The sequence below is a fragment of the Apteryx mantelli genome, chromosome 5, assembly GCF_036417845.1.
Source record: "Apteryx mantelli isolate bAptMan1 chromosome 5, bAptMan1.hap1, whole genome shotgun sequence".
NCBI classification, from domain to species: domain Eukaryota; kingdom Metazoa; phylum Chordata; class Aves; order Apterygiformes; family Apterygidae; genus Apteryx; species Apteryx mantelli.
The window spans coordinates 85952634-85965477 of NC_089982.1; the positions used below are offsets into that span (position 1 = coordinate 85952634).

The 12844-nt window shown below is 47.2% G+C and overlaps 1 protein-coding gene across 1 annotated transcript in view; it reads left to right on the forward strand.

Annotated features, from left to right (window-relative positions):
* Positions 1 to 12844, forward strand: part of SFXN5 (sideroflexin 5) — a 109684-nt gene that overhangs the window by 65390 nt on the left and 31450 nt on the right. Inside the window, exons 10-11 of the mRNA XM_067297226.1 lie at positions 3977 to 4067; positions 10768 to 10883. Coding sequence (XP_067153327.1) covers positions 3977 to 4067; positions 10768 to 10883 — 207 coding nt within the window. The remainder of the gene's footprint in view (positions 1 to 3976; positions 4068 to 10767; positions 10884 to 12844) is intronic.

The following is a 12844-nucleotide window of genomic DNA, read 5'->3' on the forward strand; positions in this document are numbered from 1 at the left end:
CTGCATTCTCACCATACTCTACCTTACCTTTCGCAAGACCGTGCCATGTTCTTCTATTGAAGCATCCAGCCATTGGGCTGCTCTTAGCCCTTCTGCAGTCCTCTGACTGCTGGTCTGACTCTGCAGCTTCCCTCCTTTCTTTCCTCTTGCCCCTCTTTAATGACCTGAGTGGAGAAGGAAGAAGATTTTGCTTCCCCTTCCCTTACACTCTTCCAGCTTGTTCTGCTTCCCTTGGTACATCTCCAGCTGGTAAAACTTCCCAGTTTTCCATCTCCATCTTCACCTCTCAGCCCTAATGGATGATTTTTTTCTCCTTCCTTCTTCTAATGCTCTTTTCTTTAGATGTGCTGTGTGGGACTCACCAGATCCAATTAGTGCTTTGGTGCTCGATTCAGCAGCCTGGTGATTTGGGGGCTGAAGGCTAATGCTTCTTTAGAGCTAGCCCCTCCTTCCAGATAAACTTTCTACATCACTTGGGGCTTTTAGCTCAAGCTGTAGTACTCATCTTTGCCCAAGTGTTGCTGGAACCTAGGAACGAACAGACTGAGCTAAATTTGTGTGCTGCCCAGCCCGATATCTCACCTCGAACAGCGGCCGTACCGCAGGCTATGGAAGAAAGATGCTGGAAGCTGTGCAGGAGTTAGATGAGAAGATGCGTCTCTGCTCCCCTGCTCTGAGCACCGAGGGGAGTATTGTGATGGTCCAGTGGGGTTCAGACCCTGCCACGATTCAGCTTGTGGATTAAGGTGTCTAAATTTAGGTGTCTATGCGTTGAATCCCCTTAAATCAATGGAGATCTAATCAATGTGGTTAATGGAGTCTAGGGAGCAGCTCAGCTATGTTTAGGTGTCTTAAACTGCAGACTGATGTCTGCCCTGTTGGCTGGACTCTTAATATTCTTTTATTTCATAAAAACTTGCTGTCAAAAACAAGTGTGATAACTTCTTTGTAAGTGAACTGCTGGTGTAGTTACTACATCAGAACTGGTTTACGAGGAGCAGGATTTTCAAATCAAATTTTCTCAAATCACTTAGTAATTACCAACTTCAGACATTCAAAAGTTGGTTGTCAGGCTTCAAAAATAATTGGCATTAAAAAAAGGTAACCTTTTTTCCCCAAAAAAGTGTTTTTTTGGGGGGGAGGGGGGATTTTTGGCTTGTAGTTTCCATGCCTCTTGATTCCTGAAGCCGTGTCTTTGTGGACACAAGGTCAGAATGTTTTTTAGAAGACAGGAAGAAAAAGAAGGAGGTAGAAAGTTTCATTTGTTATTACGTAGTCCATCGACTCTAGAAACTGGGACTGTGCTGACCAGAGGCATAGGAGAGCCCTGAGTAAGGCTGCTTTCCAGCAGACAGCGTAAGGCCCTGGTTTCACGTTACAAGACTTTTGCAGCAGTAGCAGCGTAACATATTCCCAGTGCCCAGTTTGTTGGGATGCTCTGTGGACGGAATTGAGGAAATGCTCCGTAAAAAGAAACATCAAAGAATATGCAACTTTTAAAAGCTGGATCTATTCCCCGAGCTCTGAGCACCTCAGAGAAAGGCTGGACTGAGTGATGGAGGGGCAGAAATACCCTAAACCAGCACTGAACTAAAACCAGCATTGCAGACCCGTGCCCAGAGTTCCCAGACTCAAGGAGGGACCCTTGCCTTGCCTTGGTTTAGATATCATCAGTGCAGGCACCTTCCTTGGAGTTAGGCCCCCAGAACTCCTTTGAAGGTCAGTGGAGACCAACAGCACCTTTGGGGGTGTTTCACATGAGCGCACGTAAGCGTCTGTTTTGGGAGGAGATGAAACATCCTAAAAAATGCCCGTTTCTCTGCCCTGGGCTGCCAAACGAGCCCATGGAGATACCGCCTTTGGTGTGATGAATCCCACCTGACCGTCTCTGTTAGGTGTTTGTACAGAGCTAGCGCGGTAGATCCCTGATCTGTGACTCGGCCCGTAGGCAGGGTTGTCATCGCCATAATCCTCCTGCGGTCATTTCATTAGCTTCGGTGATGAACTCGACTCAATAGTCGATGTTCTTTGGCCGGCCTCTAGGAATTAACCTCGTTAAGCCGTCCTTGCCGCTGTCGTTTCTGCTCACGGTGGTGCGAGATTGAGGAGTACCTGCTCGTTGCTGGACGTTCTCCTCTACCTGTTTGCTGTCGTCCCACTACGTGGGCTGCGGGAAAGAGTTCGCAGATTGGCTAAAATAATTTCAGAACTGTAACAACAAACCCTCATTAGTTTCTTAAGCGTACTCCTCGTGTTGGGAATTTGGGAGATGAGATTTAAATCTATGGCAACATTTAATTTCATATGCACAGCAGGGGAGTTGCTGTAAGTGGAGGAGCGAGTTCATCCGCAGCACCAAATTGAATCTGAAAGTAAAATGCTTTTATTACCGCGAGCCTCACAGCAAGTGTCTCTCCCCGGCTCAGCTGAGTCGTTCTTGTTTCCAGAGCTGCCGCTCTTTCACTTCACGTTCAAATCCTTCAATTCAGCCTCCGAGCAGAGGTTGGGAACCCAACAAAATTTGCCCTCTCCACGATTAAGTCTAGCCAATCTCTAAATACCTGAATCCGTGGGGCAGCACCAGCAAAGCCATAGTTAAGGCTGACTTAGCTTTACTTTTAAAGGAACCCGTTTTAGGCTCATTTACAGTTTCTCAGAGCTTTCAGATTCTGACAATATGTATTCGCAGGACTCGGAAAATTTAAGAAAACAGCATTCAGTCATTTTGGAGAGGGGAGATGAAGACAAAACACCCGGTCTGTCCAGAATAAGGAGCTTCTGAGCAGGGCTAGCGTCAGCGTGGCGGGTGCCAGCGGGACACCTGTGGGTTCAGGGCGCGGTGGAAGACTCGCGGGGCGCTGGGAGCACTCGCCGGCGTTTGCAAACCCGCCCGCGGCCTTGTGCGGGCCTTGCCCAGCAGTTGTGCTGCTCCACGTCTTCCCATCACCCTGCGGAAAGGCAGGATGCGCTGTGGAGGCATGTATAATGCAGCAGCTCGCAAAATATGTTCTCCCGTGGTTTTCATTTCTCTTTTTTTTTCTTTTCTTTTCTTTTCTTTTTAAAGCCCCCCAACCACTATTTGCTGGCAGATTTTTGGCTGAAAATTTTTCTGAGTTTTGCTGCATTTTTTTTGGCTGAAAAACTTTTTGGCCGGGAGTTGTTAAAGACTTCCATTTTCAGCCTAAAATTTCTGCTTTGGGGCTGTTGGGTTTTGTTTGCTTGTCTCTTTTTTTTGGATGAAAAAGAGAAAATATTGGGGGGGGGGGAGGGAAAGTAATTTGAAGACAGAAGCCATTTTCTGCCAATAGGCTTATTAATAACCCCCGTTCTGACCGAAAAAAGGCTCCGATGAAAATCCTCTGTCACTAGTATCTAACCACACTGATGCTGACAAGTCAGGGAGCCTCCTCCCTGCTTTTCGTATTAACATATGCAATGACTTAGATCACTGCAAAGCTGCAGAGAGCTGCATTATTCAAGTGCTGGAGGAGGCAACGGAAAATGAGCTGTAGTTATCATCAATTGCCTGCTCTCTCTTGTTTCTATTAATAAGTTTATTACAGCCCAAACGTTTGCTTTCGAGTGGCGTGGTTGGCAGAGGCGGGGGGAGCAGGGCTGACTTGGGAGCCTGGCTTGGACCAAGCACCCTGCTCCCACCCTGCCATTCGCATCCTGGGCCCGCTGGTTTTGTGCTCGATGGAAGAGCAAAGCGATCAGCTGGGAAAATTTCAGGCAACTGGGCGTAAAACGCAGCTGGGGGCATTTCCACGAGGGGACTGAATGGCGTTGCGGCGTTTTCCAGCCCGGCTCGGCCGGCAAGCACCGCGGCGCGGGGGATTTGGTCCCCAGCCGCGCGGGAAGGCAGAGATGCAAAGGGCTCTGCCGCCGCCTGCGAGCCGCGGCGTCTCTCCTGCTCCTTGTCGCTCAACGTTTCCATTTCTCTGATTTTTTTCTTTTTTTTTCCCTCTGTCCCAAGGTGGGCCTTAATGTGCTGGTTCAGCGAGCGAACAAGTTTACCCCAGCCACCCGTCTGCTGATCCAGAGGTTTGTGCCGTTCCCTGCTGTAGGTAAGAAATGATGCATTCTTTCTATATTCCGAGTGTTTGCTGTAAACCTCACTGGATTAAAGCTGGCAAAGCGTCCAGCTGACTCCTGCCTCTCTGGCTTATGCTGGGTTTTATATTGGCTACGATTTGAACACTCGGTCGTAGCGTTCGCTTTGCAAGGAGCTGCGCCAGCGAAGCCCCAGCGCGGTGTCAAGCAGCAGTTTCCACTTTCAGGCAGCTGAAATAATCAGCGCTGCCTGATCAGAGGCCATCCAAATCCTAGAGCTTTTCATTTTCGAGATACTGGCTGAATCCGTGTCAGATCAAATCCTTGAATCAGCAGTAGCGCCGTTATTATTATTATTTTTTTTTTTTCAATGAAAAAGGAATGAAGTGCTCCTGTTCTGAATACATAAATTTCTCGGAGCCGTGGATCAAACGGGGCTGAAGTGTGTGAATGCGAAGGCTGCTGCTGGCATTTGGGAGCACAAGATAAACGGTTCTGCAGTGGATTATCAGTGAGCCGCTCGGCCTCCGAGCGGGGAAGGCACACACTGCACTCAGCCGGTGACTCTTTCCTGAATCCAGTGGTTACAGCGTTCAGCAAATTAGGAGTTATTTTGGCTGTGAAGAAATCTCCAGTGGTCTCAGTTTTGTTTTGTTTTTAATACATACATATATATATATATATATATATATACACACACATATACACATGCACACACACACACACACACACACACACACACACACATATATATATATATATATATATATATAAAAGCCTGTTTATTTACAAAGTGCAAAGACATTTTTGTCCAAAGCAGGAAGGAAATCAAGCAAGATAGGGTTTTGGTTTTTTTTGCTTGCTGTTGCAGGTCCCTTTTCAAATTTGTTGCTAACTCAAAGCTTTTCTTTAAACTTTTTTCTTTGCTTTTTCAAGGGCCACCTTCTCAGAGCTGCTTCTGAACGCTGTCTCGCAGGGCAGCATCAGCACCCGAAGAGCATCGCTTCCCAGCCTGCTTTCCATGGCCCCGTTTCTAGCTCCCCTAGACAAATCTGATTTCCCCGTGGTTTAGAGGTCTGCTTGCCAGCTAGGAGGCACTGCTGGCCTTCAACAGCTAGCGTAACTCCCCACGCCTAACGGACCTCTAGCCCTGGCTTTTGGGGACCGGCTTCATTTTAAAAGCTTTACCCAGGTGATTCCACTTCACTGCATGGATGCATTAGGTTCTGTGTGAGTTAATTTTATTCATTGGCTCAGGGCACTGTAAAATAAATAGAGGGATGGCTGAGATTTCACGATAGTCTGAGGCTGGAGCGCTCAGATGAGGCAGGCAATGACATCCTTGAACAGGCCACCAAAGCCCTTATACGCACCAGCTGATTACGTGAGATTTACTGGTGCACGCAAATTCTGAGTCTGATCCCCTCTGTATTTCTAAAACTAGATCTTCAGTAGGACGGTCACTAAACTGCCTCTGAATCAGATGCTTCCTGATGCTTCCTTGTCCGCCCGTGCTGGTTTCGAGGATGGTTGTGACGTATGGAGTCGATGCAGTTTCCATGAGTCGGTGGTGGAGCTTGTTGCTCTGAGCCTCCTGCCTTCGGTTCCCAGGATTTGGGGGCTTTTTTTCCACCGGCAAAGCAGCGGCGCGTCCTTTCTGCAGAGCAGGGAGGACCTGGAGTCGTGGTCTGTAGTTTGCACTTGGTGCTCGTTTCCGGCTGCTCGGCTGTCACATAACGCATCTGTGGATGTCGTTACTTCAAAAGTAATGTCAAAGCCAATCCTGGTGTTTGTGCAATCGTTTATTTGCTAATTCCTGTATCCTGGTGTCGCAGATGGGCAGACGGCCGCTGCCGGCCTCTGAGCCCTCTCTCATCTTGGGGGAGACCTTGCGACTCCTTTATGCCCCCATTTTTTCCCGGGCGTAACGGGAATGATGCTCGGTCTCGCCTGCGCTCCCTGACTGAAGCAGCAGTGATTCTCAGAAAAACCTCTCATGTCACAGTTTTGTTGTTCTTCCTGTTTCCGATGTATTTTTAGAGGTTTTCAGCTTTTGATTTTTGTATTCAGGAGGGCACTGGAGGTTAGTACGAGACTCGTGAGGCAGCTCCGAGACCACGTTTGAATCAGAGATGCGTGTGGAAAATCTTTGCCGTCAGATTGTTCTATTTTTGCACCAAGGTGTTAGGAGGAAGAGGTTAGGCTTGTGTCGGAATTGATTGAGGACCCCTAATTAATTTGTTTAGCCCTTAATTAATTCTCTAGTTCTTACTTTATTTGTGTACTGTCGTGCTTAATTATGTGCCAGGACATCAGGAATCGTCCGACTAATTGCTGCTTTGTTGTTTTGAAAGCTGCAAGTTATTGCTTTGCAGACCTGCGCAAACTGTTTAATTAAGATGTGCCTGCCCGTTACTTTTTGAACTGCCAGCCCCCAGGAGAAGGGCAGAATTGCACCTTTCCCACCCAAAAGGGCAGAAGCTGGTGTGAAGCTCTTGCTCTACTGACATACATACAATTAAACAGAGCTTCCCCCTGCTCTTCGTCGTCTCCCTCTCCCTAATCCACCGATCTCCGATGAATTATGGTGGTTTGTATCAGCGGAGAGGCTGGTGGCATGTGTCAAACTTCTTACAGTCTCTCATCCCAAAGGGATGTGAGCGATGGAGACTTGGGGAAGTGCAGCTACTGCTCAGGCGAGAGACAGCCAGGTCCCAGCACGGTTCGAGAGATTTTAGTAAGAGCACGGGGTCACGTGGAGCAGAGATGTCATCGGGGGCGAGGGATGTCCTCACAGCCAAGAAGTAGGTTGCTCTTGCAGTGGCATTAGCTAACCAAGCTGTGCTTTACCGTGGAGATGGCTAATGCTCTGCATATATCGTCAGCCGACTCTATGCAGAAAGGGTTCCTGTTGGGAGCTGGTGTTACGTGCTCGATGTTGGCCACCCCAGCCCGTCACCTAGCTAGTGAAATTGTTTATTGTGAGGGTTTTCGGTGCAGAGAACAAATCTGTAGGGTTCACTGAGAGGAGCATAACGCTGTTGTGTTCTGGAGACTTGGTGTCTCCAAATTTGAACAAGAAGGGGCTTAACCCTTACTCAGAGATGTAGGTAGTAAAGGGTATCTATGCCCGGTATTATTGTGAGAAACACAATTTACCTTCTTCTTCCCAAGCCTTACCCAGCTGAGAGAAGAGCTGACAGGAGATTCGCTACGAGGTAAAGGGCTTTGACGCCTTCCTTTGCCTTCTGGCTTCATGGCGAGGCCAAAAATCGCAACTTTTATCTTTGTCCTGTTCTGTCCCGTTGTTTGCTGGGGCAGAAAGAAGAAATTCCCACCCCATCAAAGAACCATAGATACGTCACTCTGCTAGCAAAATCTTTGACAGGTGAATTTTGCTTCGGAGGGGACATAGAGCAGGAGCCTTTGACCAGGGATAGCTATAATGTTATCGCAGGCGCTGTTACGCTGGAAGATCTAAACTCGGTTGAGCCCACAGACTGCAGTCTCCACGGAGATTTTATGGCAGCTCTACCGGTGAAGCAGAGGTGGATGGTACGAGTTGCCCTGTGGCCTTGCCGTGCCACTCGTGGACAGCTTCAGCCTCTCTTGGTGTCTCAAGCATCAGCAACCGGGAGCTGAATAAACCCTAGTGAGCAAGATGCTGAGTTAACAGATGGGAGTTGCCTTCATCGGATGAACCTTTGCAATCCCCTTTCAATCCCACCCAAAATGGGCAGCTGCCAGTACCAAGATCTTTCAGCCAGCTACAGATCCTGAAATAGGACAGCTTAATTTAAGCCCTCTCAGGCAGTGAATTAATGCTAGCGTCAGTCACCAAACACACTGCGGTATGTAGATGCGTCTTTCTGATATTTTCCAGATAGTGCCATGAATATATGAGATATAATGTGGGCATGAACTGATCATAAATTGCCTGTTTAAACACCAGAGAAGTCTCCAAATTCAGGCCGGGTATACGTAGCTGTAGCTGCGGTAGTGGCAGGGAAACTGAACCCAGTCCCCTCGAGTCTGAATTTGGCGCTTTTATGATTTTTGTCCACACTCTGTGGTTCCTCTCAGTAGCCACCCTGAAGGATTTTTCCAGGGGAAAAGAAAAGGCTGCATGAGACATTGTGATTTTGGGGTACTAAAGAAGGGAAAGGAAATGCAGTTGGAAAAGAGAAGTGTGACAAAACCTCAGCCGCGGAGGCTGGGTTCGCTCCGGACTGAATTCCAGCTCCCACGCTTGAACTCTGCTTTGAGGCCGTTGAGTGGATCATCGGAGCCGCTGGAAGAAGGATTGGGCTATCTCCGGATCTGTGGTCCATGGTTACTATAGTGATAAAAATAGCGTTAATGCTTTTGGTTTCTCCCTCGGCTTCCAAAGTCAGCTCAGCAACCAGAGAAGGAATAGCGGTGCAGTCCTGGTGCTTCCTAACTCACTTGTCTGTTGAGGTATCAAATGAAATACTTGCTTAAGTGTCTTCCAAAGTGAGAATGATCTTAAGCAGGTGCTTAATTGCCTTAATAAACAATTAATCATCTAAATCAGTGCTGCCCAGTGAATGTACTGGGTGTGGGTAGCTGTCACTGGGCCATAATATGAAGATAAGGGATGTCACTAGAGACAGTGTCCTTTATACCGGAGAGGTGTGTCATTAAAAAAAATACAAAAGGAGTGGGGAAAAAAAAAAAAAGCAAATGCTGAATCCCAGGGCCTAATCCAAAGGAGGTTAAAGCTGGTAGAAAGATTCCCATCCACACCAGAGGGCTTCAGCCCCGGGGTCCCAGCTGAGCCTGCGGGGTTGGGGTTCCCCTGGGAAACCCTGATTTAGAATTGATGTATAGAGAATTGGGGTGCTGGGTTGCTTTTGTATCTGCACGCAGTTTCAAATATGTCACTGAATATTTTCAACAAAGCAGTTCACAGGCTATTTTACCACAATTTCCCCCCAAATTCTGAAAGTCTAGTTTTTTACCCATATGCTTATTTCTTATTTTCCATCTCTTGCATTTGAAACCTTCATAAAATCAAATATTACCTGTTATCTGCCATATTTAATGCTGTCCCAGGATTTTACTGAAGCAGAATAGAGGCAGCTAATAGAGTTGTTTGCCTTGGGCAAATGTGCTGGAATCAGGTTAGGAATTTGGGATCTCGGCAATGAATCCTTAAAAGGGTCTAGTGACTTGGAGAAGCATCTAGAGTTCCCGCGTGAACTTCAGATCTGGAAACCCCAAAGAAATTCCCACAAGAGTCCTGTGCCAGTGCTTCTTGCCTTGACCAGACCACGTATACGACAAAAACAGTCTCTTCTGGCACGCTTTTATCCGCTCAGTCTTGACTGAAAGCTAGAAGGATGGGGAGAGGGGGGAAAAGAAAGGGAAAAAGGAAGAGAAGGGGGGCTAAACTTTCTTTAAATGAAACGCCTGCTTTCTTTTTTATCTCGCATTAGTGAGCTGAAGGCCTGGTAACACAGATATTTTGATAGATAGGAAGAGTGGTCTGGTAGTTAGAAGATTAGCGAGAGAGACAGAGTGTGCGTGTGTGTATGTTCCTCTCGTTCGGGAGTGTAAGGAGCATTTGTCACCACAAATCATCTTTGATTGCCGAAAGCTGCGTTCGTATAGGGCTCACCCACCCACCACCCTCAAAAAATTAGACATTTGTTATATGACATGAATTGAGATTAATTAGCGAATATTAACCCATCAAACAGCACAGAAACACATTTTTGGAAGCAGTGGTACTGCAGCAGCAGTGGCTTTGCAATAGTTCTGGTTGGAAAGTTTGCAACAAAACGTTGTGGGTTTTTTTTTTCCCCCTCCTGGAAAATGCCAGTTTGTCAAAAACAAAACTTTTGTAGGGCTTTTCAACTTTTCTTTGGAAAATTGCTCGAAGGATGGGATGGGATCTGCTGGTAGAGCGTCATAGAGGGTAGCCAGTGGGTCAGTAGTCTGGCGCGTGGTCCAGGTCCAAATTCCTCTTTCTCACTTATACCTGGCGCATCCCCTTTATAGGAGGAAAAGGGACTTGAGGGCAGAAAGCTCACGGTCCTTACGTAAGAATAAGTGCACGAGCCGGGGAGGGCAGGGCAGGCCAACTGTGTGTACCAAAACACGAGTCTTTGTCCTCAAACCTCTCTCAGCCTTCAGGACTTCGCGAGCAGTAGTATTACTGGTTCCTGCAGCAGAGTGTATCCCACAGGGATGTAGAAACTTCTGTCTGGGCCCTGGAGGAGAGTTGTACGGGGGAAGGATATTCCTGAACCACAAGCCGTGTATCCCGCATTGTGTTTTCCCAGGTTTACAGCCAGCAAAGGGGCTCCAAAAGAGGTGGCAATGTCCTTTCTCCCCGTTCGTGCCAGCCGTCTCCTGCACACCCACGCTCGTGCTCCTCACGCTCATCCCTGAGCAACTCAGCTCACCAAGTAGGGGAGCTCGGAGTATCTGGAAGTGTTGGTGTCCTTTTTGCCTCAATACGTTTCTGATTGTGGCAGCAAATTCCTTTGCAAGTAACAGGGAATGATCTTGATGTATTATTCTCCTCCTCAAAATCGCATCTCTGTACAGGGGTGAACCCTTGACTTTCAGAAACCTCTTGGCAGACTGATGAAAACGAAGCTGAAGGGGTGTCGTAGAGAACAGAAGCCTGCCGTTTGGTATTGACCGGGGCCGCGTTGCTAATCATCGTGCTTTTCTCATCCTCAGCTAGCGCCAATATCTGCAACGTTGTCCTGATGAGGCACACGGAGCTGGAAGAAGGAATTGACGTTTTGGACAATAACGGAAACATTGTCGGATCTTCCAGAATTGCTGCAAAACACGTATGTACCTGTGATGTTCCTTGCAAGCACTCGACTTAAGCGTGGACACAACTGGCCTTAAGGCTCAACAAATCCCACAGCTGTAGGAATCGATGACTTAGAAGCTAGAAATAGGTCAGAGTAACCGATCATGCAGGAGGAATGCTGCAAAACTGACTGTTTGCTTTGTACCCGCGCTTGCAGTTGGGTATGCGCAGCACTGCCCGTGCTGCTGGACATAGAAATTTAGAGGTGACAAGCTGGGGTATTGCTCTAAGCGTCATTTCTGAGCACATGATCAAGAGCACATTTGTTCAATCGTAGGGGAGAGCAGAGTCTCCCGTCTGAAATATTAGCTGCAGTTCCCGGTACTGCTCAAGGAAGTGAAAAGCAGAGTAGTTTATCTTTGGACCTGTTTGCTTTTGAACGTGACATCCTGGGTTTCCCAAAAGTCCCAAAAGTCAAGGCTAGGTAGCTTCTTCTGAAAAACAGGCTATAGCCTTGGCAGAAGTTGGGGCTTTGTGCAGGAACAAGCTTGCCTTATGCAAGCAGACCCAGTAGCTGATCATAATGGTCTGGGAATGTACAGATTTACATCAGAAGGATCCTGTGCTCCCCTTATGCATTCACAGCCTTAGGATTTCTTTGTGGAAACTTGTAAGCAGTTCATGTTGAATATGAAGCAAAGATAACTTACACCTTTTTCTAAATGAGGAAGACTTCATTTTCAAGCCGAGTAGCTTTTTAACCCTTGCCGTGTCAAAATTGCTTTAACAATTGCCATCCAGAGCTTTATAAGGGTGGCCAGATGTTTTTATTCTTGTACTAACACCTGGTTTGTTTTCGCCTGTAACCTTCTACTCTCTACCATCTGCTTGCAATTATTGCGTTTTCTTCCTTTTTACATAGTTTTGTCTCCTGAGCATCATCTGATTGTTTGAGGCATGTTGTTTGCAAGTGGGCTTTAATCTGAAATGTAAAGCATGTACAGAAGCACACGCCCAGGCAGAGGAGTTAATAATATAATGCTTGGCATTTCTCTCGCTCCTTCTGTCCAAGGCTCTTAAGGCACTTCATAGACAGCAATTAATGTACAGATTTACAGTCTTCTGCAAGAAATGGGAGATCTCTAATATATCTCCATATTGTTGTTTAACAGGGAGCTTAAAACAATCTGTTGAAGGGCTCAGAGACACTTATTTGAGCCAGTTTTCCTCACTTACATTACTGGCTTCAAGACCCTTCTTCCTCTCTCCATGCTAATGGTCTAGGAGAATACAGACAAGACAAAAAATAAATATTAAAAATGAAGGTACGTTAAGTGTCATTTAGGTGGAGTTTAAGCATCAAATTTGGGACCCTGAGAACTTATGCTCAGCTGCCATCTAATCCTGATGGTTCTTCCCGAATAGTGTAGTACTTGGTTTTGTAGCATAAAATTTGGCAGGTCCTTAGTGTTGTAATTTACGCCTCTCCAAGACCTTCTCCTGTTTTGGAAGGTTTGAACGCTCCGAGTCTGTTCAGCGTTCCCGTCCAGGATGCTCTGCCTAGGTCTCGCAGAGAGCCACGCGTACGGGCAGCGCTCGGGGAGCCTCAGGCAGGGGACTGGGACTGCACATAGCTCAGCCTGCACGGGGATATTTGACCTTACAGAACAGCCAGACAGCTGTTCTGCCTTTTTTTTTTTTCTACCCCCAGGCAGCACTAGCGTATTTGTGTGGGAATATGATATTTGAGCACTTTTGGTCATGTAGGTGAAATGGGGAAAGCTCGGTTATCTCTAAAATGCGGAGCCCTGCGCCCTGCGTTTGGGTCTGTTCCTCTGCATCTGCGACCAAACCTGGCTGTAGCCCATCCGTTGTAGCAATGGAGCAAAGACAGGTTGTGTACAAATAGCTGATAGCAAAGTTGGAAATGCTTGTTGATACGTTCATTCACATATGCAACACAAGAAAGGCCAGCCAAGCCATTTCCATGCCTAC